Raw genomic sequence first — 20,795 nt, 5'->3', positions numbered from 1 at the left:
TTTCCCAATGACAAGCTGGGATCAACCCTGCTATTAACCACAAAGGTATACAGGCCGCGCTGAAATGCTTGACTGGCGTGGCCAATACATTAAATGAACTTTTTTGGCTTCGTGAATCCTCAAGTGAATCTGGCAATTTGTAAGAATGGCATCTTATCAGACTCAACGGGATAGAACTTAGCATTCCAATTCCCTTATACCCTGTCAATCACCTAGCAATTTTCTCCAGCCATATTGAAGAACTGCTTCAGCAAGCCATAAACCTAGCTTGAACTGGTTGTATCTAAGATCTTACTATGACTGAAGAGAGCTGGTATCTCTTTCTGTTTCCTTCCTCCCATATGCTTCTGGCAGAATGAGAGGCTTGCACTTTGTCCTTGGTCACCTTTTCTCATGCAGGTAGAATATTTGAAGGCCGCTATGACGATTAATAGCGAGACACGTGGCTACAAGATCGCAGTCTCGTCTTGGACATTTGAGTACAGCAAGCCCTGCCTCTGGGAGCAAGAAGACACGAGACCTAAGTTTAGGGTAACAAAATAAACTCTATAAAAGGTATCCTAGACTTATCTTAAATTTATCTTAAATTTATATTAAGTTACCTAAGTCTTTTTATCAGTTAGGTTCAAGGTCCCGAGTTTTATTTCCTCTCCTAGCACTGATATTCTAGTTGGGTTAGATAATGGAATTTGGGGGCCAATTTGATTTTACTGGCCCGATAAACAGCCACCACTGATAATCGTCAGCATGCAGAATGACGTACAAGCCACGAATGCATAATATATATAAGGCTTGATCTGACTGTCGTTTTTAGCTACTCTACGGCATCTTGAATAAAAGTCTTATTGCTAAATCTGTTCATTTTCAGCCATACTATAGCCAGCAAGTCGTTCTACAAGGAAGCCAGGTTAGTCTAAGAAATGTTTCTGTCTTCTATCAAGGTTGATAAGATCTCGCTGACATCTCCAGACCACTGTCCTGCGAAAGTCTTAACTATGTCTTTTCGACCGCATCCCTTGCCCTTTACTAGCAAAGACCCCAGAATGAACGACGCAACGGGGGAAAGAGAGGCTGCGATTAGTGACCCGTGTCTTTTCCCGTGCTATGTTGCCTCGGAACCAGCATATGCTCTTGCGAGAAAGATTAAAGAGAAGAAGCATAAGAGAGATGAGGCCAAAGCGGCTGAGAAGAAGCTGAACGACGTGGAAAGTTCTAAGGGAAAGGAATAGCCTATAGCAGGAATAATTTGCTTTAGTATGACTTGTTTAATTGATGTGTAATTGTTGTTCTCGAGAAAAGAGAGAGAGGAGCAAGCAACCTTAAGTCTATGTTAAGTTTCTGGCATATCTCAAAACAGGGAATTCGTGAAACATGTAAGACATGACGTGTGAGACCTCTGCATCGGGCTTGGGCCAATCTGCAACCCCGCTTTCTTGCGTGACTTGAGATAAGCGATATATGAAGACTAATTCGCGTCAACTCAAATGTCGCGTAAGTAAACGTATCTTGCCTCTGCCCTTAGTAACCTATAAATTAAGTATGTGCCTATCAGTCCGTGTTATATGAATAAAGGCCACCAGCTGGGTACACCATTCGTCTTCAGACCCTACAGGCCTCAGTGTCATTTTGTCACCTTGACAGGTATATATAGCCTTACCGTTAAAGAAGCACCCTCCACCAGGTACAAGATCAAATTTGATGTCGACACCCAGTGACAGTACGTTAGCCTCGGCCGCCCCTGACCCCTTGGCGAAGGTGAGGCACAATGTCCCTGAACCACCGCCTCCTGAAGCCATTGAGATGACACCCGTCGGTTTCCCGTTCACGACAACGCTAACCAGTGTTTCCCTGTCCAGAAGCGTCTGGATGGATGTACGCGATTGTGAAGCCGTCATACGTAAAGGTGGTTTATTTGCCGTGGAATTCGAGCGTGACTGTTCCGCTGACCCGCATATCCTTAAAAGCGGCTCGTAGGATAGTTGTTACAACATCTTCCATGAACTTCGGAGTCGTCGGGATATCGAGACTCCAGGACTTACTCAAGCGTGAGTCCATAGGAACCTCCGAGCCCTTGCAGGAGCCTTTGGCTGTTGGTGGGCTAGGACGCCAGGTTGGGCGGGGATACTTAGCAGTGGTTGTTGAGCACTTCTTCTTATTGTCCCCCTTTCTAGGCCGTCTCTAGCAGCATTTATTATCTTCATATTTATATAAAAAGCTGATCTCAACTTTGTCTTTGTCCTTGTCCCCGGTTAAGTGAAGAGTATAAAGAATGCGACCACGTCTGAGGCATAAGGAATGGTAATGACACCTTCTGATCCACTGTCTGAGCATCGGTAGGGAACTCTTTTCAAGTGACCTGATCTACAAGATTCAGGCCAACTCCTGATTCCCCTAGGTGGATGCATATAGCTTGATATTCTGACCTGGTTCAAAGGATGTTGACAACTCCCTTATGGTAAATGGAGAAGTACCTCCCAGTTAGAGTTCTTCCCATATAGGAAATGAACAATACAGTTAAAATAAAGTATACTGTCAGACTCTCGACTTAATACAATAAAGTCTTACGCAGCATCATTAGGATAGTACAACTAGTCAGTAAACTAGCAGAGCTCTACTGTTTCCGCAGTTTTGCCTTTCTCCCTTATGTATTCCGACAAGTTCCTCGCGCTTGATAACCCGCTGACATAACACGTTCCGACAAGGACATAGTGGTTGTCAACCCGTCTAAGAACTGTCGGTTGATTAGCTCCGTTTAGCAAGCACACCAGGTCCCCGGTTGCGGTATGGAGCGGAAACACGCCAACATATCCACCCTGCGTTTCTGACAGCAGCTGTTGCTCAAAAAAAACGTCGTTTACAATTTCGATGAGAGTCTCATCCCAGTCAGATACCTTGTGTTTTTGATTAATATTTTTAGAGGTAAACAAGTTATAGGACTTACGTTGAGATCTGTTAAGAGTGCATATAGATATTTCAATCTGTTGCCTTTCAGTTGACTTTCTTCCGGGGTTCCGGTATTGCTTTCTGTAATCAAGTGATGCATCAGCATTCTAGCAAAGCTAGTGTGATCTTGAAACATCATATCTGTCGTTATATCGGATTCTTCATTATCTTTATGCCTCCCAATGGTCCCATACCGCAGTGCAGTATACAGCCCTTCAAGAGGATGGCACCCCGTTGGGTACTTATCTCGGCCCATTATATATTCCATCGTCCACGATACGGCATGTACCGCTTCTTTGGAAGTACTATTGCGGTAAAGTTCGGCAAAGTGGCTTCGCAGCGGGCCACCTGCTACTATCTCGTCAAGGAGGATACCGGACACCACTAATTTGCTTCCTATGATCTCAGCTTTTTGCATTCCACCAAATATCTCATCCAGGTCTCGCCCATTTTGCGGGAACGTTCGGATTGGATGCCCAACCTTGTCAAGGTCCTCCAAATGGGTCATCCCTGGATAGTTGGGGGCCCAGGATGGAGTATCAGGGTACATAAACCATCCATGCCCAATACCCGCATCGGTTAGAGGCATTAGCTCTCCTCTTTCAAGTTCGACGTGGCCAGATCCTTGCCGATGCGCTTTCAAATACTCTGTCAGGAAGTCGACGCATACGTGGCCAATTGACTTAGATTGCCGATAGTCAGGCACAAGGCCAAGAGGGCAGATACCAAGGAAGCCATAAAAATGGTCTTTGGGGTTTGTAGCTCTGAGCGCACTTGAGTGCCCCCAGTTGTGAGTGGCTTTCATGTTTATGTTTCCTCTTACTGAGATGCCCATTGTATCATCCAATATTTCTAGGCCCCTCACTTTTGCTCTGCTTGAAGCCAACTGTCTCAGATGACCAAGATAGTGCTTATAGAGACGTTTTAGAAAGCTCCATTGCTCTTGCAGCACAAAATGTGGCCGCTGTTCAGGAACGGCGTTGAGCAGCCTATAGGCCCAGGAAAGAACTGAATGAAGAGACGACCAAGACATGGAGCGGTCCCCACAGGCAAATATAGGTCGACTGGCAAGAACCATCTCCTGGAAAGTCCATACTCGCAACCAGTATGACTCAGTCAACATCCTCACCGTGAAATATGTGCCAGTCTCAGTCCAAACGGTACCTGGAATTTCCTGATAGAGGAATGTATGATCTTGTAGCCATTGAAGATTCGCGGTATTTCGAACCGATAGAACTTCCTTCTCTAGCCTCTCTGTAAGGTCTTGAAATCGTGGAACCGCACCCTCTGACTCATCTATCTTCGTGATGATGTCCCGTAGAGTTCGCGTCAGACGGGCGGCAAGTTCTCCAGTAATAAGAGGCAGATATTCCTCTGTTTCATCAATTATGCGTAAATACATTGCACAAAGGTACTCGTGGAATGTTTCGATCTTCAGGGACAAGAGCCTCAATTTTGAAGACCATGACAAATGATCAGACCTTATGCGTCCCGGAGTTCTCAGTACGCCAGCAATGCCATCGCTTGCATCATGTATGCATTTTGTCGGCCATGCATTCCACGATCGGGCTAGTATCTCAAACAGAATACTCGCGTCGCTTGTATTCCCAGCCTCCAATTCATTTGTAGCTTCGTCGACGACAGAGCCAAGCATGTCAAGTTCTGTATTGAGAGAATCTGCCACCTGGCAAAGTGTGGCATCCAGTAGAGGGTCCTTGCGGTCAGCCCCATGAATACTGCGGTTATAGGCTATGGTCTGGACGGCTTCCATTCCTCGCATAACTGTTTCAGAGGGCAACCCTAGCCAGCAGAGTACGACATCGGCCAGAGAATATATGTCGCCCATCAAAGGAACTTGGTGGTTCTTTTCTTCTTCACTCTTCTGATTGATGCATATCGCATCTGCCCAAATTCTCAGTCTTCCTTCAGTAGACTCTATATGCATGGGGGCGTATCTTAGGGCGTTTGCTAGGTTTCGCGTGACTTGTATGGAGTGGCCATTGACAGTAATGGCCTCGGTGACTCCAGGGTTACCCCATTCATAAGAAAGCGCATGGAAATGCAGTGACTGATCCAAATCTACCACTTCCAGGCGGAATTCTGTGTCTGGCTCTGTAGAACAAATGTCAAGTAGACGAATTTGACGTCCGTAAATATTGAGGTTATCATATATAGAAGAGCTTGGCAACAAAGCCATAATGACCAATGTCAAGGCCAAAGAGAGAAATACAGTATAAAAGTTTAAGAAATATTCAAACTGGGAATTTATCAGGAAAGATAGTGATATCAGAAATAAGGGAAAGCATGTGAATTATAAACAAAGCTCTGAGTGTTTGAAACTGCCTTATGGGGAAGCCTTGACTAAATGGTGGTGGCGAAGTGCATAAAAGGCAGCAAATGGAAAAATGGCTTAAAAGTTAGAGGTTTTAATCTATATCTATGTCTCAGAAGCGCTGCTATAATATGCTAAATATATACATAATTATTATAAAGGTAGCCTTAGACTAACTTAACCTATTACTCAGTTTCTTAATTATTAACTGCTTCATGCTTGAGGATAAAAAAGGTCAAGTGGGGATCACTTTAGTAAGTGTAGCGTGCTAATTCCGCATCAGGTGGAAAAGGGTGACGAAATATGAACGACTTGACCAAACACACACTTCGATTCTTACCAGGTTTGGAGGCGTCTAAGCTCGCACTCGCTCTCGTCAGCGCTAACAAAAAGTCCGTAGGACACAGCTAAAGTCCGATCGCTCAGTAGGCCAAAACTCCGTTTTGATTGGAACGTTTTTTGTTGAGCGTGACTTAGCGACTTGGAATTATAACAATCTTACATCTTCCCCAGATACAATCTCATATCATTCTTTTTCTCTTCTTCAAACTATCACTATTCGTTATTGGGAATCGAATATGGAGTCTTTTAAAGTTATCGTCGTTGGCGCTGGGCCAGTCGGCATGGTCTTGGCTCACGCGCTACAGGTCTCTGGCATCGACTACGTCCTCGTTGAGCAGCGCTCCCAAATTCCCCCTGATCCTGCTTACGGGTTATTTTTGTGGCCTCATATTATGAGAATCTTTCATCAATTAGGCATTATTGAAGCCGTCACAGCTGTCGCGCAGCCTATGGTTGAAGCGGTTCATAGATCAATTGACGGCAGTGTCATTCATCGCTCCAGAGGTTTTGAAGAGCTCGGCGCATTGTAAGTACTGGTTTAAATGCTGCTGGGAACTTACTGATTACTGCAAGATTCGGATACCCTATGGCTATTTTTAACAGAGGTGATTTTGCCTCAGCGCTGATGAGCAAGCTTGAAAACAAGGACCAACGCGTCAAGACAAACAAGCGCCTCACCAACGTCATACACCGCGACAATGGTGTAACAGTCGAATTCGCAGACGGTACCACAGAAGATGGATCCATCATTATTGGCTGCGACGGTGTCTGGAGTAGTGTCCGCGACCAAATGAAAGCTAAGGCACCAAAAGGTCTTTTCGACGAGAACCCCAACCCATTTCAAGCCCTCCACGCCGGCGTATTCGCTAAAGCTCTCTGCCCCAAGGAACTCGAGCATGGAAGAAATATCAATGTGTACCAGGAAGGGTCTCACGTTCAGGTCTTTACTGGTCTGAAAGAAGCCCAGATTATTGTGTATCATCGCATTCCGACTTCGAGAACGAAAACGTTCTTTGGGCAGAATGACGCTGAAGAGGCGGCGAAGCCTTGGATGGATGTTCCGGTTGGAGATGGAATTACATTCGGTGATTTATGGAGGAATAAGATTGCTGGAGGTAGTGCCAACTTTGATGAGGGTGTTTTGCCATGGTGGCATTGGGGACGCATGGTTCTTGTCGGTGATGCTGCTCATAAAGTAAGTCGCATATCATTTTGACTGACTTCAAGCTAAAATTGTACAGATGAACCCCATCAGAGGTGCAGGAGCATGCTGCGGCATCGAAGACGCCATCGCCTTGATCAATGGCCTCAGTCGGCTCCTTCACTCAGACGCCAACCCATCAGACCGCAAGCTCCGTCAAGCTTTCCTCGCATATCAGTACGAGCGAGAAGCTGCCGCGAAGCTATGGAATGACATTTCAGCACTGAACCTGGAGCTCTGCATCGGTGCTAATCAGCCTGCACTAAAAGCTCAAGGCGTTGCTGATTACAGAACTATTCCTCTCGTTGCTGACGGACCTATCTTGCAGAACATTCCGTTTGACGAGAAGAAGGGTTTCGTGCCATGGACGAGAAAGATTCGCAAGTTTAGTGATAAGCCTAAAGCGCGCCTGTAGTCTGGAGTTGGCGGTTATGGGGCTGCAGAGTATACCAAGAAGCGCGCGCTTAGGAAGATTTGGCAAGACATGTTCAATCACTTCTATATACGGATTAACAATGCAACTATATGAGATGTTAGGGGCTTAGACCGGATGAACACGTACCTCGTGATAAAAAACACCAGAACATTTTCACTCTCTTGGTACCTATAATTAGATAATGGTACATGAAACAACGCATGGCCATCTGTGGCTTGAAAGGACTCATTCGATAGGCTTATCTTCAATTTCATGCGCAGTACAAGTCAATAGTCTGTCTTGGCACTGAGGCTCAGTGGTGACGCCTCCGGATTCGGACCAACCCGAGGCCGGAAAACAGTTAAGCCACACAAAGCTGAAAAGCAGGCTGGCGGTAATCAACAGAACGAAACGGGGGAAGAGGAAAGATGCAGGTATTTTAAGGGGCATTTGTCCTGCAATCAGCCTCGGGGTGATTTCTTTGTTTGTTTGACATCTTGTTGGAAAGCCCGGTATGGCTCTTTTCACTATGCAAAGCCTCATCATCAGCGCCATTTTCTCAGGTGTCGCCCAGGCAGAAACCAACAGCACTTCTGGTAATACCACCATGGTCGGATGGGTATCCCCTGCGCCTCGCCGAAGCACCTGGAGCATAATCTGGAGCTGCCTATCAATCTTCATCGTCTGTTCATGGAAATGCGTGCACCTCAATATCCCCACGCACGAAGAGATCCAGGGCGAATGGCATACGATGCAAATCTGCAAAGGCATTCCCGATATTTCTTTCTGGCCCAAGGCACCCCTCCGACGTAAATGGAGACGCAAGATTGTCTGGATGACATTCATTGCCCTGGCGCCTGAGTTTGGAGTTGCACTGGCCGTAAAGCAGTACATGGAAGCCCGCCAGGAATTGAAAGAGTTTACGAAAGCTCTGCCTAATGAAGTGTTGGTGAAGCTGCTTCTGACAAAGACTATGAGGGTCTAATATGAGTTAGCGCAAAGAAATATACCATGACTCACGCATTTTATGTTCACATGGGGGGTATTGTTATTTACGGACCCTCACCACAATCGTCAACAGCGGAGCAGGATTCTGCTACAAATGTCCAGCCAGGCAATCAAGCCCAAGGAGCGAGCCAGGAATCTGGTTCCACGGGGCATAGATCTCTTACAGCTAGGATGGCTAAATCTCTATGTGAGTCATCGTGATTCCTATATTCTTTCCCCCACATTCCGTGTACTTCTGTCGACACAGACTTATCTGAGCCAACGAGCTGACTCCCTCACAGCAGATATTCAGCCTGATATGTTCCGAATTCCTGAGTCTGAGATCAAGGATCTAAGCAAAGCTGATATCATCACAAAGGCGTTTGCTATCATCCAGTGCACATGGCTCGTTGCGCAAAGCATTTGTCGAGTCGCACAAGGATACGCCATATCTCTACTGGAGTTGGTGACGTTGGCATTCATATTTTGCGCCTTTATTATGCATATTTTCTGGTGGAGCAAGCCTTTCGATGTTGAATCGAGACGGATCATCATAACGATACTGCCTAATCCGGAAGACACAACAGGCCTAAACACTTTATCCATGGATGACATGACAGTTTTAAATAAGAAATTGTTTCAGAAAAGAATCAAGGATTTATCCATGAATGGCTTTTGGCAACTCATTCATGATACAGGGGAAATGGTCTTTTACCAGCGGGATCGTCCTTTTGCATTTCTACCGTCGATCTTGCTTTACATCGCCTCGACTACATTCATCGCTATCCACTTAACCGCTTGGAATTGGGAATTTCCCTCAACAGTAGTCAGATCTCTCTGGAGGTGGCTCAACCTCGGGACGCTAGTGATTTCATTCTCCCCGATGGTTACTCCGTTTATCTTATGTGCCATTGTTATCTTGATTGACTTCCGCTCGGGGTCTGACTCTGACTTGGCCCAGGCGCCTTATGAATGGGTGGGAGGGATGCTCACTGCAAGCAGCATGATAATTTACATTGTGTTAAGGCTCGTGGTTCTGGGGTTGATCTTCTATTGTCTATCGTCGATGCCAGAGCATGCATATGCCACTTTGGACTGGCTGGCGTGGGTCCCGCATTTCTCATAGGATCCTACGATTGAGAAGCTCGATATAGGCAATGATGGCGCAGTGGAACTCGGGGGTTATAAATACCTAAGCCATGTGATGGTGGAACTGAACCGACAAGTGATAAGACTCTATCACTATCAATTCAAAAATAAACACAAAAGAACAAAGTTCCTTGTCTCCACCAGGTCCTGCCAAGCGGGGACATTTAACATGACGATGTTCCGCCTGACGTTATCACCGCGGCAGATCAACAAACCTTCGCCATAAAACACGCCAAGATCGTCACCAGACTCAAATTGCGATGCTGCCAAAAACCCCATTTTAAGTGCGTATCACATCCAATATGATGCCATCTGCAGTGGCACGTGGGGACGTTGCAGCAAGGGTCTTGCCTGACGGTGAGTCCGTAGCCGGTTTCACATTTCCACCAACGAGTCATGTTCAATCCGGCGATTACAAAGATTCGGTATCTCCACGAGCACAATGACCTTCCAGAAAAAGAATGCCAATGAACTTTATTCATCTCTAAAAGTGATTTATGCTCGGGCCGACAATTGACTTGCATGGGTGAAACTCCAACCCGCAATCGATCATAACCATATCTGGAGATGTTACAGGGGTATTCACAATACGAAGCGCCTTTTTCGAAACTCTGCAGGGGCCATAGTTTCAAGATCTGGTTCAACGTCATGCATATTCCCTTTTAGTATCCGATAAGACCAGTTCCCCAGTTGTTAAAGTTCAGCTGCCTCAACCTGAAGCCCTGCCAAGGCGGTTACTTCCTATGAGAAGACAAGACGAACGTCTTGCTTCTATTGGAGCGAGTTTTGTGTTCCGGTTACGTTTTGGTAATTCATTAGAGTTCAACTGCCGACTATAGTATGTCTAGTATGATATCGGCCCCCACGACTTGGTGGCCTGTGGTTATATAGTCTTGCGATGTAGGCTGATTGAGTTTCGTCTGAACCATCGACCATCTTGTAACATTCATTTTTCGCTGCTGGTCACGCACAGTCTTTTCTTTATTCTTTGAGAAGTCATTCTTTCATCATGTCTATCCTTGCAACAGCGTTGCTGTCTCTTTCCTTTTCCATGGTCATTTCTGCGATTCCGTTGGTTGAGCGTCAGGATAATGGCACGGCCCCGGAACCGGCTCCGGCTGACCCTGGAGTCGACTGCTCTCCATCGTCGTCTACTGGTCTGAAGCCAGAATGCTGGAAGGCTTGTGAGTAAATGATGATATTGTGGAGTGGCTATGAAGCTAATGGGAGTAGTGGACATGGAGAAGTACATCAATGACTGGGTCACCGAGAATGGAACCAAGGCCAACTGCGACGAACTTGGTTTCGCTCAGTGCTACCTTCAGTTCAACGTAAGCCCACAGAAGACTATGGCAAGTACAAAAGGCTGACAGAATAGGGCTTCACTGGCCTTACCTGCAACTTGATCACCAGCGACACCTGCCCCCCCTTCAACACCAAGGATGTTTCCAAATACGACTCCAACCAACAATTCTATGTACGTCACCCACTTCCCTTCCTCTTCCTAAACTCACAGATACAGGCCCTCTGGAACATCTACACCGTCTACCAATTCTTCAACCAATACTCCCGCGCCCTCAGCAACGGCGCCTCCCTCGCCGGCCAGACCATCGACGCCATCGTCGCAAAGGTTGCTCCCCCCGTCGAAGCCAACACCCCCACCAGTGGCCTCATGAACATCCTCGGCTCCACCCTCGGCATCGTCTCCATCTTCACTGGTCTCGTTCCCGGCGATGCTGGTACAGCTGTTGGTTTCATTCGTGCTGGTCTCGGTGCTGCGTTTGATCTCTCCGGCAAGCTCGGTGAGACTTTGACAAAGACTCAAACAGCAAATGACCGATTCATTCAGCTCGGTGATATCGGCTCTGGTCTTGCTAAGCTTGTTGAGGCATATCAGAACAACCTTCTTGAGACCGTTAAGCTTGTGCAGGGCGATCCTGCTATTTTCATCGCTGCTTGCCAGGACGGTGGATTCTCTCAGCGTGTTACTACCTCTCTTACCATTCAGGCCAATACTCTCTACCACCAGCTCCAACTCTTCATTCTTTCCAGCGCCCTCAAGGCCAACGGTATTGTCTCGGCCAAGAGCACTGGCCTCAACGCTCAGACTCGTGCTAGTGAAACTGGCGGCGCCATCTCCTGCGATGCTCTTGACCCAGCCGGTAACTGCAACCAGTGGTGGATCGACGGTGCCGACACTTATGCTCTTCACAACCCCAATGACTGGCGAAACAACCAGATAGAGCTCACCAAGGCTATTGTTGATGAGGGCTGGGCTACTCTTGCCGATGTCTTCAAGGTCGAGGACTGTGCTGGCAAGGAGCCTACCTTCAACGGCAAGGAGCTTGGCGTTACCTGTCTCGTAAGTAGACATACAACGTGTGAAAGACCGGATTATTAATAATATTGACAGGCTACTCACAACTGGTGCGAGTGGAACTACCAGGACTCTCCTTCACTGTCGCGATCTGAGCCCCAGTGGAAGAATTGTGACAACGATGACAAGTGGGGAACGCTCTGCGGAAGCTTCCAGAACGGACTCGAGAGTAAGTCAACCGGGTTCCTGATTGTTTGCATTAAATGTGACTAACAAACCTTGAACAGTTCCCGAATCATACCTCGGTCCTCTCCTCAACAGCGACCAGACCTGGTGCAAGCGATAAAATGCACATCGCGCAACTCAGCAATCACGACGATAGTCATGTCATGTGCCCAGGCCTGCTTTCAAGGAGGCCTTCTCACATGGGGTAGTTAGGCGACCGTCAGTCGCTGATGGACGTTCCGTGATGTAAGATAGAAGGGGGTCAGATGTAAATGGCGTTTAGTTGGAGTTAGTAGCTGTAAATTTCCACTTTGCAAGTTGGTCAAACAGAAACCCGAAGCTCAGTCATATCACCCTTTGAAGGTCGTAAAATATTTAACCCTGTCATAAGTTTCTTAGCCTGCGTAGCCCACTTCACAAGGTGCCGATATACATATGCAACAAGCGTGGGTATTGACCTTAGACCAGCTTGACTGAATAAAGGTTCAAGGCCCTTAACCTCCTTAGAGGTAAGTATTGCTTGATGCTCAAAGCTCACAATGTCTCAACGAGACATATCAAGAGAGGTAAGTATATGAGAGGATCCCGGCTTCTGCAAGTTTACACGGAGTAAGTCTCAGCACGAAAGAGATCACTGGTAAAAACGACATATATATGTTCAGTTGTCTAAGTAAATAATATACAGAGCATGGGAATAGACGACAAAGTGTCGGCCCTAAGTTCCAACCAGCCAATTAAGAACGTGAAACACACTTGCTACCAGAGCAATGCCAAGCCGACAAAGACATCTAGCACTTGCCAGCCTTGGTAGGCTCACACTCGCCGTTGGACTTGTCGCAACCGTTGTAGCCCTGGCACTGGGTCTTGGGGTAGCAGTTGTTGGAGTAGGTGGCCTGTCAGTCTTAGTCAGTATCATTACTCTGGGGTATATGTCGAAATGACTTACCTTGTCGCCGAGGTTGGTGTTGATGCCGATGAGTTCACCGCCATTGACAGCAGTGACGCCCTCCATGTGGACGGATCGCTTGCAGTTGGAGTTACCCTTGCAGTTACCGCAAGAGCGGTAGACTTTGCCGTAGTCGTTGGCATCTGCAAATGTTAGTGCGAGTCAAGCAGGCGATGGACTTGACTTACAGAAGTTGACAATGTTAACATGGCCGCATCCATTGTGCTGGATGATCTTATCAGCAGCCTTATAAGCACCGCCACCAATAATGTTGGCAGTTCCACTACCCTTGATAGAGATAGCATCCTCGCAAACATCCTCAAACCAGACAAATTCAAGGTTACAAGCACCAAGACAGTGCACACCCTCCTTCTGGTTCGCACCAATGACAACGTTGCGCAGAGTAGCACCGTCCTCGAGAACAAACACAGCGTCCTTCTCGCCGCCTTCGCTTTGGCCGGAGCACTTGACGCCGCGGTCGTAACGAACCCACTTAGCGTCGAAGACTTGGCCCTTCTTGAGGTATTGGGGGGCGCTGAGGGACTTGGTGCCTGTGGCTTTGGGGACGCCACCTGTGTAGCCGAGGCAGGCCATTGCGGCGGGGAGGGTTGTGAGGAGGGTGAGAAGGCTGGAGGCGTGCATTTTGGCGGTGCTGAAGATTGGAGAGTTGGGTTGAAGAGAAGCCGGTCAACGGTTGGTGAATGGGAATGATGGAAGCGAATGGCAATGCAAAGAAATGAAACTGAGCTGGTTGGATAAGAATGACTTAAAGGGAACTTGTTTCTCTTCTTATACACGATTCGTCATCTAGTGTTCGCGATCAATCCGCCCGAGTACGATCTACCCATGCCATCCCAACACCACGGTCCCAGCAAGTCACCGACCAATTCTAATTCGCCTATCCTCCTCCCTCAATCTCCATCAATCAGAACAAAACAGCATCGTCCGCTTTACACAAATAAAATAAGGTGCTCAGCTCCTTGTTTCAGGACAATCCATTTCCTCCATTTAGGTGACGGACAGCCCAACTCTGATAGGCTAGTCCCCCCGGTCGCATGTTTAGGGATGCGCGTATCTGACTTAAGCTTATTTCGGGTTCGGGTGACTTAACCGCTTTGAAGAGTTGATGCCCGGAGATGGAGGCTATGCTGGCGAGATAACTGCTAAAATCCGTCATTTTGTGGAGTGCAGGTGTTGAGTTGTTTCGAATCATCCGTTAAGCTTATTGGAGCGGGAGGTCCTAACGGAGATGACTGCGAATTTGATTGGTGGTGAAATTTGTAGTTCTGGCACCGTTGAGAGCGCGACTTCCGATACGAAGCGGAAGGCTGGCTCCGGTGATGTTTTTAGGGAGTCAGAGGAAGATCATGCTCGGTGAGCTCTTCGCCGAACAATGAACGCGAGATGGTGATATGAAGTCATGGAAAAGGCCACCTGGAGAGCACCTGACCAAAACCCAGGACCGAGCTGCAGAGTGGCCCATGAGCTCGCAGTATTCACAAGTCTACCAACAAGGCTGCAGCAATTTGTGAGCGATAAGCCGGTCTCAGAGCGGACCGGTCCGAGGAATTCACTTCGATAATGTCATCACTACGCGTTGAATCGGGGAATAACTGACACTAAAGCGACCCAAGAATGTCTCGATCACGCTACCAAGCGCCCGGGACGCTCCTCTATGGCGTCAAGGCTGCGCCCGAAGATACGCTTACCAAACGGCTCACCTCTTGAAATGCAAAGATTTGAGGTAGAAATGCACCACTTACCCGGTTTGCCGCATTCCTGATGATGAGGCTTACAGTGCCGCATTTCATTCGCAGATGAAGATCATCTGGGCAGGTCTGGACAGCAACTTCGGCGAATCAGCGCCATGCTCACACCACAGCATTCCAGTGCCTGACTCTTGCACCGGACCTTTGATCAGTGTGACCTCGAAAGTCAGCTGTCCAGAAAAATATAAGGGAACGAGATATCGTCTTCTGCGATCTTACAAGAACACATCTGTCATTTTGATCTAGCCCTCTTAGATTTCACGAAAGTCGGAATACTGATATCATGGCACTCTTGCGTACGAACCCGACACCTATTCACCAAGTTCATCCGTATTTCCGGATCATACTCCTAGTCACTCTTCTAAACTGCGGCTTGACAATCCTCTTTTTCTCTCATTTGATCTTCTTTACAAACCTTACTAGATCTCATATTCCCCTCGATTCAATCCCATCTTCAGTCAAGCATGCTTTTCGACCATTGGCCAGAAGACCTGATATCTCGAAGTCATGCGTTGAAGGACACCGAGAAACCCTTGCTTCTGGATTTACCATCGAGATCAAATGCAACATGTATCGACGAGGAGTTACATATGATGAAGTGTCCTCGTACAGAGAATGCGCGGCGATCTGCGAGTCACAAGATATTGATGTATGCTCATACCATTCACCGTCAAGACGCTGCGTCGTATCAAGCCTTCATGGAAGAGATATTCCCCGAGACGGTGTCTATTACATGGTAAAGGTCACTGAGAATGATACGGAAGACGATACTATCGACCATGAGGACCCCTTCGAAGAGGAGCCAGCTGAACACATAGATGACTGCCTTGACCGCGTGGCTCGTCTTGAAGCTGAATTGGATCATTGCCGTTCTGAGACCAACCCATCAATGCCCTTGTGCGGTGTCCAAGGCATTGCTATCCACGGTCGCATCGATATGGTAAAAGCCACTGGCGTCGATGCCTGCAAATCTATTTGTCTCGCCAACCCATCATGCCATGCTTACTCTGCGTCCGACGACCCGGGAGATTGGTGTTATATCTTTGACAGACCGCACGAGGGGCTAACGACAAATTATCATCGCCATTTGCATACATATGATCGCGATTGTTAAAAGATTTACATTTGTACACATAGAGAGCAACTTGTTTCAATTGTCGGTGTCGGAATGCGTTAGCCGAAACCGCAGCCGACATCCGCGGAAACGGAAATACGGCATCGTGGTGGAGCACGCCTGTCAAAGTTTGGGCGATTACTAGCGAAAACCCCGCAGTATAATAGATCAAGAACACTTAATTGATCAATTCTTTCTGGAAACATTCTGTCCAAAAGACACATACTGTAACCAAAGCCATCTCGAAATCATGTCAGCCTCGGATTCAGTTGTCTATCACTACCTCGCCATCGGCAAGCTTGGCCGTGGTGAAGTCGTCAAGTAAGTCTGGCCAGGTCACGCTGGTCCCGTGGCAGGCGTGGATATACATTGATAGCTACTAACATTTGTGGTCAGGCTGTTCATGATTGACGCGGGCATCAAGTTTGAACAGCGCTTATACGCCCGTGATGCTACTTGGCCTGAGACCAAGGAGAAGCTGAAGAAGCAAGGTCTGACTCGCACCGGACAGCTTCCTTCGGTAGAGTACAAGGGAAAAGTCCTCACTGGAGTCAGTCGCCATCTGTCATTCGGATTATTATGAAAGAAGCTGACTGCATCTGGGTAGCACGTCCCGATCCTACGATATCTCTCACGAGAACTCGGTGCATACGATGGCACAACCAATGACGACAAGTACTTGGTTGATTTAGTGTCGGATATCTACGTTGACTGGAGAGTAAGTCCACTTCCAATGTCTACGCCTTTCATAGATGAAGCTAACAGGGCAATTAGGCCCAATGGGTAGCCAACCTCAAGGGCCTCAACCCTGATTACAAGGAAAAGGACGCTCCTCAATACTATGAGCTCCTCGGCCAGTACTACGCCGAGCGTGAAGGGCCATATCTTCTTGGAGACACTGTCAGCTACGCCGACTTCGCGGTCTATGTTTCTCTTGACAACGATATTCGAACAAAGACACTTCCGGTATGTTTTGTGATTGTTAAGTGAATAATGTCGATCTGACATGAGGTACATAGGAAACCCTCCCCGAGTCCATCGTCAAGTTCCGAAATGCATTCGAGGCTCGACCCAACATTGCCGATTACATCAAGCAGGGCTAAGGCATAGATGATCCTTAGACAATTTTTAGATAGTCCTTAGAATAATATTTAGATAATCTTTAGACAGAAGACATGCGGATGCATCTTTTGCTTCAAATTTAAGTCGTGAAGTCGCTAAAGTCCCTGAGAGCCCAAGTAGGCTAACATGACTTCATAACCCGCCGTAGCATTGGTAGAAAGAGTAAGACCATGGCCTGTGTCGGGCTGTAGGTGAACCCCGATATGAGACGCTGCGGGATTAAGGCCCTTAAGCGTCTCCATATCGTAGGTGTTGTTGCAATCACCATCGCAGAATGGGTAATCATTCTCGCCGATGAAGTACTAGTAATATCCATCAGCCTAATATCTATACTCCAGTAAGTGAGGATTACTTACCTGGAGGGGACCCTTAAACTCAGTAGAAGGCTGTGTAAGAAGACCAGAGGATAACTCCCCAACTGTACCAGTCTGCTTGATCTTCTCAGCATACTCAAGGGCCTCAACTTCAAAAGACCCCTTCTTGAGGAAGATCTGCTGGATGCTGCTCAAACTGGCCTGCACGGCATATCCAGCAGGACGATCGCCAAAGCGCTTGGGGTCATGCTGTCGCGCAAACTCAAAACCGAATGTATTAGCACCGACCTTACCACTTTGGTTGTTGGGAAGGAAGCCAGTTAAAATGGCGCCGTCGCTGAGACTACCGTGGAGAGAGAGAAGACCGCTTGTTGTGGCGGAACCAAATGAATGTCCTACGTGAACGACTTTCTTGGGCTTGTAATCGTAGAAAGACTTCTGGGGACGTTTGCCGGTAGCTTTGGACGACTCAAGTAGCTTTCCATCTCTAGCGAGAATAGTGAGCTCTTTCAGGATTGCGACCTGCAATCCAAGCTGGACCTCGTTGTATCCGTCGGCTTTGGTGGACTTGCCAGTTCCGAGACGATCATAAGTCAGGATAGAGTACCCCTTTGCGAGAGCAGCATCAACATAAGAATACTTCTCAGGCTTGAGTTCAGGGTCCCAGTATCTGTCATCGCGGTTAGCTAAGGGTCTATCAGCATATCTTCGGGCGCTACTTACCGCTTGTCGAAACCTAGACCATGGGTGGCGATCTGCAAGACATCCGACTTCTTGCCATCGGCAGGAATGCAGAGCTGAGCGCTTATAGAATAAGTCCCGTGAACGGGAAGGACTTCAACGCTCCTGTTGGCGTGGGACCAGGTCGAAGTGTCCCAAACAAAGTCTACAAGGTCGATGTTGCTTTCGACTTTGACGGAGTTGTAGTGGGTGTTGTTGGCTGAGGCCGTAACGGGAATCTGGAGTTGGACACAGTTCTTGGCGTGGCCTGTAGGAGTTGCGAGTGCAGTCGAAAGGGTAGAGAACCCGACCAGGAGTCCAGTAACCTTATGCATTGTTATCAATGTGGCTGTCTTGGTAACAGGTGTGGTGTTTGTTGAGTGACGATGTCCTAACGTATGCGAAAGTTGTTATTTTATAGCTGTTGAAAACCATCATGAGCTCCAAAGTGCGTCATCTCAATCTCTAGCGAATGTAAATGGAATTTGGAATAATGATCTAGCCGTATTCTGAACCTGGCGTATTACAGCGTATAGTGGGCGTAAGTCAGACGTATCTCCACCCTGGGGGTTACATATGCAGCTCCGCCCCCCTGGACTGCATGACAAGACCGGAAGATCCGGGGAACACAACAAGGCCACTGCCTCCTAAAGAGCTTGAAGGGAGGAGAGGAATAGCAGCTGACACTAAAACATGGTGAAATATTTAGGATAGATCGAATGCCAGGACGTCTTCTGGAATTATGTTCTTGCCTCAAGCTTACTTCTCCACCCTCTTCATCTCAACATCAAACGCCTTGACTTGATACTAACAGCCTTCCCATCATTTCCATAATTGAACTCAAAGTGATTCATAGAAAGGCCCTTGTAAATAAAGCGATTGAGCATATGCCAAGTAATGCACGTCACATCCTTGACCTTAGTCAAACCTTCAATCATCTCTGCTTCCTTGTCACTGAGTGTCGGGAACACAGATCTCCATGCAGCCCGAGAGCTGTTCTGAATACCAGTAGGGTATAGCCGAACACTCTTGATGCCCGAATCAGTGGTATCGCTGTATCTTCCAGGCTGGAAGCGGTTCAAGTTGGGTAGGACGTCGAAGCCTCGGGCGGTCCAGTTACTCAAGACTAGACCAGGTTCCTCATCCAATGAGAGGGTAAGCCAAGACCCCGTGTTCTGATCGATATAGTTTCCAGAGAACCGATCCTTGGCTTCATCACGAGCTGCCATGTCCATAGCTGGAATCAGCGCCTCGACGATATTGAGAGTCGCGAGCTGCGCCCAAACACTCGAAACCTCTGGCCCCGCGCCAAGGATAGAGACAACAAGGCCAGTGTCAGGGATCATAGCCATAGCGAACTGATAGCCGCTTAAAGTACCGCCCTTGGTGTATAAGTCGATGATGCGTCCGTCGGAAGGTAGGTTGTCGACACGATGAATCTCTCAAGGCGACCCGACTGAAGCGCTCCAAGTTGATGTAAAAGTGTCCGGCTTGAGCTGGCGGCGAGTGTTTGATGGAGAGAGAGCTTTGTTTTTGAGGATACTGGTCATGAAGGAGAGCATATCGGCGGTGCTAGAGCCCACGGCGCCGGCACTTAATTGTGTTAGCGAGGACGGTGCTTCTGGAAGGGAAATACTTACGAAGCAAAGACCCCAATGTCGGCGCCCCAATCAGTGCTTCCCGTAGGAATCAACATATTTTCCCAGTTCTCTGGGGCGGTACGGGAGTATGTTTGCTTCAGGCCTAGAGGCTTCAGGACCAAATCTTTGATGGCGGTGTCAAAGGTCTTGTTAGATGCTGCCTCGAATACAAGGTTGACCAGACTGATTCCTGCATTGGAGTAGCCTGGTTATTGGCTAGGTTGGTATACGGGAGGACGGTAAGACCCGAAGATATCGAGGAAGTCTGTAATCGTTAGCCACGAACAGCCGAGGACATGATTGTGGACATACCCTTGCGGGTGTAGACCTGAGCTCCAGGGAGACCTTTGCAAGATGGGACCTTGTTCTTCCTCGACAGCTTGGGTGGGCCAAGAGCTTTGCAGTCAAACGGAAAAGCAGAGATATCAGTCGTCACTACTATCATTAACACCTAGGGTATTGCGTTTCTCAGGTGAACTTACTATCCTCCAAGGCCAGAAAGATGTGCCGCAGCGTCACCGACAGTTATGTCAGCCCAGTCAATAACATCAAACTCCTCACCAGAATGGGAGCCACTTTTATGAGCAAGCTCTGGGATCCACTGAGTCACAGGATCATTCATGCTCAACACCCCGTCCTCTGCCAGACGCAGAGCCGCCAGGACGGTGATTACTTTTGTAATGCTCCCAATACGATAGACCGTACCAGCATTGATCTTCTTCACACCTTTCTTACTGTTCATGATGGTAGGCGTATAGTGAAAGTCGAGCAAAGGTTCATCCTCTTAAGTGGACTTAACGCCAACAGATACACCAGAGACATTGAACCCAGCAGTTTGTCCCTTCAGAACAGTATTGATGGCATCGACGGCATATTGGACAGTAGGATGTTGACTAGCTTGTCGCGGCGCAGGAAGAACAGGTCTATAAGGTGGACAATATCATGGCGTAGCGTTAACGACTTGCTGAATCAGAGAGTAACGAGCGTAGGTAAAGACTGAGAAAGAACATTGTGAGGTATCTTTCTAGGCAAAGGAGTAGCTGCCACGGTGATTCGATCATCTTTTGAAGAGATGTAGTAGGCTCTCTTTATTTATCTCCATGATTTTAAGCAGACGCCGTTGTCTTTACCGGAATTCCGTCAGCTCAGGTGGTCTTAGTGAACACAGCCCAAAGCACGCATTTACAATATTCCGGTGGCTAGGTGGCATGATTCTCATGATCCCTGTCCATTACACGCTTTGTCGTTTTCTTCCGTAG

The 20,795-nt window shown here is 47.7% G+C and overlaps 6 protein-coding genes across 6 annotated transcripts; 3 read left to right on the top strand and 3 right to left on the bottom strand.

Annotated features, from left to right (window-relative positions):
- Positions 1–5,898: 5,898 nt before the first annotated feature.
- On the top strand, positions 5,899–7,233 carry J7337_007773 (uncharacterized protein; the record flags this gene model as incomplete). Its single annotated transcript, XM_044825404.1, has 3 exons — positions 5,899–6,143; positions 6,221–6,812; positions 6,859–7,233. 3 exons carry the CDS (start codon positions 5,899–5,901, stop codon positions 7,231–7,233), a joined length of 1,212 nt encoding a protein of 403 aa, XP_044681061.1.
- A 3,145-nt stretch (positions 7,234–10,378) lies between these two features.
- J7337_007772 (uncharacterized protein) lies at positions 10,379–12,032 on the top strand (the record flags this gene model as incomplete). The annotated part of the gene is made up of 6 exons (XM_044825403.1): positions 10,379–10,553; positions 10,603–10,700; positions 10,748–10,846; positions 10,886–11,731; positions 11,783–11,915; positions 11,974–12,032. The coding sequence occupies 6 exons, from the start codon at positions 10,379–10,381 to the stop codon at positions 12,030–12,032; spliced, it is 1,410 nt and encodes a 469-aa protein (XP_044681060.1).
- Positions 12,033–12,699: 667 nt separating this feature from the next.
- Positions 12,700–13,499, bottom strand: J7337_007771 (uncharacterized protein; the record flags this gene model as incomplete). The annotated part of the gene is made up of 3 exons (XM_044825402.1): positions 12,700–12,804; positions 12,858–13,000; positions 13,046–13,499. The coding sequence occupies 3 exons, from the start codon at positions 13,497–13,499 to the stop codon at positions 12,700–12,702; spliced, it is 702 nt and encodes a 233-aa protein (XP_044681059.1).
- A 2,491-nt stretch (positions 13,500–15,990) lies between these two features.
- J7337_007770 (uncharacterized protein) lies at positions 15,991–16,843 on the top strand (the record flags this gene model as incomplete). The annotated part of the gene is made up of 5 exons (XM_044825401.1): positions 15,991–16,061; positions 16,137–16,290; positions 16,348–16,458; positions 16,515–16,706; positions 16,760–16,843. 5 exons carry the CDS (start codon positions 15,991–15,993, stop codon positions 16,841–16,843), a joined length of 612 nt encoding a protein of 203 aa, XP_044681058.1.
- A 114-nt stretch (positions 16,844–16,957) lies between these two features.
- On the bottom strand, positions 16,958–19,248 carry J7337_007769 (uncharacterized protein; the record flags this gene model as incomplete). The annotated part of the gene is made up of 4 exons (XM_044825400.1): positions 16,958–17,164; positions 17,219–17,846; positions 17,900–18,222; positions 18,709–19,248. The coding sequence occupies 4 exons, from the start codon at positions 19,246–19,248 to the stop codon at positions 16,958–16,960; spliced, it is 1,698 nt and encodes a 565-aa protein (XP_044681057.1).
- Positions 19,249–19,810: 562 nt separating this feature from the next.
- Positions 19,811–20,278, bottom strand: J7337_007768 (uncharacterized protein; the record flags this gene model as incomplete). Its single annotated transcript, XM_044825399.1, has 2 exons — positions 19,811–19,971; positions 20,242–20,278. The coding sequence occupies 2 exons, from the start codon at positions 20,276–20,278 to the stop codon at positions 19,811–19,813; spliced, it is 198 nt and encodes a 65-aa protein (XP_044681056.1).
- Positions 20,279–20,795: the final 517 nt, after the last annotated feature.

This window comes from Fusarium musae, chromosome 5, assembly GCF_019915245.1.
Source record: "Fusarium musae strain F31 chromosome 5, whole genome shotgun sequence".
Taxonomy (NCBI): Eukaryota; Fungi; Ascomycota; class Sordariomycetes; order Hypocreales; family Nectriaceae; genus Fusarium; species Fusarium musae.
The sequence above is the reverse complement of the archived record's forward strand: the minus strand, read 5'-3'. Positions and strand labels throughout refer to the sequence as shown.